Source organism: Larimichthys crocea, chromosome XVII (genome assembly GCF_000972845.2).
Source record: "Larimichthys crocea isolate SSNF chromosome XVII, L_crocea_2.0, whole genome shotgun sequence".
Classification (NCBI taxonomy): Eukaryota; Metazoa; Chordata; class Actinopteri; family Sciaenidae; genus Larimichthys; species Larimichthys crocea.
Window position 1 is genome coordinate 29,243,909 of NC_040027.1, and position 5,443 is coordinate 29,249,351.

The 5,443-nt window shown below is 41.5% G+C and overlaps 1 protein-coding gene across 1 annotated transcript; it reads right to left on the minus strand.

Annotated features, from left to right (window-relative positions):
• Positions 1–2,401: 2,401 nt before the first annotated feature.
• LOC104930914 (transcription factor jun-D) lies at positions 2,402–4,472 on the minus strand. The gene has a single exon (XM_010745808.3). The coding sequence runs from the start codon at positions 4,236–4,238 to the stop codon at positions 3,417–3,419; it is 822 nt and encodes a 273-aa protein (XP_010744110.1). The 5' UTR covers positions 4,239–4,472; the 3' UTR covers positions 2,402–3,416.
• Positions 4,473–5,443: the final 971 nt, after the last annotated feature.

The following is a 5,443-nucleotide window of genomic DNA, read 5'->3' on the forward strand; positions in this document are numbered from 1 at the left end:
GTAAACAGTAACAGTAAAAACCTGAAAAACCCAAAAGAGCCATGTTGTACTGTATCTGCATTCATTTCTAGGCCTGCTTGTGAATGAATGTGTCACTCTGTTATAAAGCAATACACACTCCAGTATCTACACAAAAAAGAAATGCCATCAAAGCTTGGTAGAGGTTGCCGACTCTAGATCTTCTACTAGCACGCAGAAACATTGACTTTATTTGGTCTCGTATCACTGCCTCTTCAGATCCTCCTCAGTTTGGGCCATTAAGATGAGAGAATATGCTGTGGATGTTTTTATCTGTACTTTGTGGTAAAACAATAAAAAGTTACTAACAATCAGTTGAATGCTTGTTTTTGAAAATTTTGTGTCTTTGGGGTCGATGGAGGGTGAGATTGGCACTGTTACCTGCTACCTTTAATGAAATTAAAATCACTCTAATGAACTAATGTTTAAATTATGCACCAACTTTAAAAACCTTGTGCTGCATCATAAATGTTGTTTTAACGCAGACAGTGATGTTGAGATCCAGATTTATTCAAAATATCAGAAAACAAAAAAACAAAAACAGAAGCAGTAAAATTTACATTTGGGTGGCAAATGTTTGGCTGCATCTTGTCCCAACAGCCTCTAGATGTCATTGTTTCACCGGCCGTCAATGTAAATATATTTTATGCAGATATTACCTCAATGAGGATGTTAAAAGAAAATGTGTTTTTAAGTTCAGTTTTACAAATCAACTGATTGTTGATCTCAGAAGGGCCAGTGAGGAATCAGAAGTCAATATGAATTTCCCTCATAAATAATATTATATTACGAGCATTTAATCTGTTCCCACAGATTTACCTAACATTCCAGATTACAAAGGCGTATCACAATATTTTGGAATATTTGATTTTGAGGTATTTTTCATTTTATAGTGTGATACACAACCGACATATGAGTGAAAATGAACCACTTTTCTGCGTCACTATGATTACAATGCCTTCTTTAGATGTACAAAGAAGAGTTTGTTCCCAAACTGTAATCAGATTATATATCCAGAGGTGTTGCTTACTGGAAAAACATATGCAATAGATGTGCATGCTGCTTCTAACAGCAAATAGTCTCACCAGGTGAATACACACAATAGCAATGATCCAAAGAGGCTCTAAATTGTGGCCATCATATAAACAATGGATATGAAATCATAAGTGACATTAAGGGAGACTCAGTGCAATATTTTTTTTTTTCAGATATTGCTGTCAGAGTGACTGACGACATGTCACCTGTCTTACTTTGTCCTCTGGTGTAACAACCAGATTCACCTCCTGATGCCAAAATGCCCAAAGCAACATGTCAGGAAGTGATTGGGGGACAAAATGTTGCATTTCACTTTTTAATTATTCACACTGTCTGTAGGAAAGGGATCCATTTCCCCACTAAGCACCTATAATAACACTATAACACCTTTGGGCATCGCTGTAAGTTTTCCAGTGCTTTACAGTTAAAATATATCTGATATCTAGAACAGTAATAAATACAATATATTATATACTACTATTACATACTACCACAGATATTTAGTGGGGAAACTATAGACATACTGCATCAAAATAGCTCACAACTAGTTTACAAAAAACATAACTGATTAGAAGTTACATTAGAAATTACATTTTGCTGGTTTTGCAGTTCTATTTTTTTAAAACTGTGATCAATCAAGAACCTCCTGTGGATGACAGTGACTAGCTAACACACAGATTATACTTAAAGGTCAATATAACCAATATTTTGGTCTAACCTTGATCTTAAGGATCCCTACATATTATGTTGTAGGGAACGACATTTGATAAACCAGTCATACAGCACCCGTCCACCCTCACAGTGTGAACTGACATGTTCAACCACGAGTGAAATCAAATCTTATCTTATCTTCTCAAGGCTCTTCAGGAGAGAACATGTTCACCAAGATGTCTTTTCAGCTATTAGTGTGTCAGCATCATTTGCAATGTCCAAACTAACCAGCAGAGGGAGAAAGATGCCTACGGACATATGCATCCAAAATCCTGTTATTACACGACACTGGCTTCACTAATACATTATCCATCACAGGAGCAAGCTATGCATTTAGAGCAACATTGATCCAGGAAAACACAAATATCCAGTATTTTTCCAGGATAACTTGTATCTGTTTTAGTCAGGTGTAGTCTAAATTTTAGTTGGCACCTATAATTTCTTACTGTCTGTTATTGAACATATTGGTGCTTGTATATATTGTAGCATGTTATTCTTGTGACTAATTAAATACAAAATAATTCAATATCTAAATGAAACCTAAAACAGTCAGTTCATCTTGAACTCTTGTACACACTGACTTAGACCTTCAGTATGTTTTCACCAACATGCATGTGAATGAGAGTTTTCACCAAAATGGAGGAAACAGTGTTTATTGCCAGCAGCATTTAATTAAGAACACAGCGGCATACAGCCAAATAACTATAGGCTAGAGGTGACAGCAACAGTCAGTGCAACGAAAAGGTTACCACTGTTCACATTAAAACAAGAACACACTGAAATAGGACACATTAGAGTAGAAATACATAAATACATGTGTTTGTAAAGGTTATAGATAATAAAGACTGATTAACTGCACCCTTTGACACCCATCTGTGGGCCACATTCGAGTATGTCAACAACATGCAAACTGTTCCCTACAGAAATGTGTGGCATATGTGTGTAGATTATCTCTTTCAAATCAACTGGTATTTTGTTTACAGCCAATTCCTCATATGTTGTGTTTGTGTCATAAATGTGCATATTACAGTAGAAACATTGAAAATCCATTTGGTCCATCACACAGGCCATCTGTAAACATTTGTACAGGGGGGGGTGAGAATCTAGATATGTGTCTCCTGTCATCACTGTGGCCAAACTCCATTACAAAAAAATGCAGTTTAATGTCGCCTTGTCCACCAGTAAACATATATACGAGGTAGAACAAGATTTTATACACCTAACACACAAAAGGCAAATACTCTCCATTTCCGCATAAATCCAGTAAACCAATTGGCGATTGTTTGTTTAAAATCTAAAGATTAATACTGGTGAGCCCTCCATGGCTGGAGGGGCAATGTGGAGCCTTGAAATCGCTTTTATTGATTATTTAAATATAAATGCAACGTGTCCATATTGTCTATTGGCCGATTATAGCAGAAGAGTCTCATCGCCCAGCATATTAAATTATGTTCTACCAGGTATGTTTATATTTTGCCGATGCTCAAACAACCCCTTTAAACAGCTGATTATCAATGTACAGTTTGGCCTACGTGGCCTGGCATTCATCCCACACATCTGGGCTACGCTACATACAGAGAAACCGACATTAATAAAGTCCATGAAGCTTATAATGCTGGTTAGTAGCCCAACTGCAGGTCCGTCCCCGCCGACTAGTGCACTTGAACCTCGTGTGGCAGCAGCTGGCAGCCGCTGTTCACATGGGTGAGGACTTTCTGCTTCAGCTGGGCCACTTGCTCCCTTAACAGGCTAGCCGTGGAGGCCAGGTCGGTGTTGTGGCTCTTCAGCGTTTTCACCTTGTCCTCCAGCCTGGAGATGCGCTCCAGTTTGCGCATCCGACACTTGGAGGCTGCAATCCGGTTCCTGAGCCTCTTCCTCTCGGCTTTCATGAGCTCCTGTGAGTCAATGTCGATGGGAGACAGCGGCGGGCTCTCCCCGAAGCTCTGAACGTCGGGGACCGTCTGAGGCTCCTCCTTCAGCGGCTGGACCCGAGAAAGCTCCGACTGCGGCGGGGCTGCCCCCAAATGATGCGACGGGGGAGGCGGGAAAGGGACCGTGTCCGTGGAGTAGTTGACAGTGGTTTCCAGTGGTCCGCTGCCGTAACTGTTCAAGTTTGTATACACCGGTAGATCCGGCTGCAGGGTGACCGGGGCGATGTTAGCACCCAGGTCCAGGCTGGTGTTCGTCTGCCCGGCTCCGCTCAGCTGGTTCTGCTTGTGCAGGTCCTCCAGCGCCTTCACGAAGCCCTCCGCGAACTCCTGCTCGTCTGTCACCGTCTTCGGGTAGAGGAACTGGGAGCTGGTGGGCGTCGTGGTGACCATCCCGTTGGACTGGATGATTAGCCTCTCCAGCTCAGGGGAGGCTAGTTTAAGCAGCCCCAGGTCCGGGGAGCTGAGGATGCTCTCGGCGTCGCGGAGATGCGGTTTGAGGTCTGCGTCGTCTGCCAGGCTTAAGTTAATATCCTTCTTCATCATTATTCCCGCGGTCACAATAACAAGTCGTACTCGGCACTCCCTCAGTACGGAGTCCTGTCCATAACCTCTCAGAAATAAAATGTAATTTTAAATATATTGTGTGTTATTAATATTTTAACACCTCACCGGAGCAGCTGTCAGTCCTCTGTGCTCGAGCTGGGTCTGAGTGTGGTCCGCGCGCACCGCCGCGAGCTTTTCAAGGCTCGCACGTTCCATTATGTCACAGCAGAGCGCGCGCATTGGGCAGAAATTACGGTTTACAGACTTTAATTTAACACAGAGAGGAGGAGAGAGAGAGAGAGAGGCGGCTCACTCTGCTTTCCTGCGTACACTCCTGAAAACAGAAGGCAGTGGTGTGTATTATAATCCTTTATAACCTCTGATCACACTTTTCAAAAGAGGTTTGTATATCATGTCCATTCATATTTAAGCTAAATAAGTATTTTCTACCACTGGAGTATGTGTTTGTTTTTATTTACTTTTACCCATTTCTATTTATTTACATAAGGGGTGTGTATAGATGCTGGATTATCAAAAACTGTAGCTCACAAGAAGAGTTTGGCAACTGTTAGAAATTAAACACAAACACACACCTCTCTGGACTCCATTACAGTAAAAAATCATCATCATTAAACTTTAGTTTAGAAGGACATTTCTGAGACAACTGGACGACTACTATGGACTTTGGCACAGAACATATAAATAAGAGGTTAAACCATAAGCTGCAGGTTTAGACAGTTAGTCTGATTTTAAGCTGTTTGCTGGCATGGTTTCATAACTGGCTACATGTACACGTGTTTAGCATCTAATATTTATACGTTCATACTGACATATATGCACCTCTCCATCCCACTGCATAGAATGAAGAGATACTCTATTGATCCCTTGACAGGAAATACATTTTTTCACACACACACACTCACACACACACAAAGGCATAGCCATAGTCATGCAAATTTGGAGAGATGGTGGAGCGATTGGCATCCATTGCCATAGCTGTGCCCTGGGAGCACTTGGGCATTCGGTACCACACAGGAGGTAAACTGGCATCTCTCCAGTTACCAGTCCACCCTCCATGCTTTGGTCTGTTCTGGACCTGAACCCTCCAGTTCCAAAGCCAAGTCCCTAGCTACTGCTGCCCCTGTTACTACTCTTGTATGTCCAATGTGTTTGTTTCCAAATATGGGCTATATACATTGGAATAT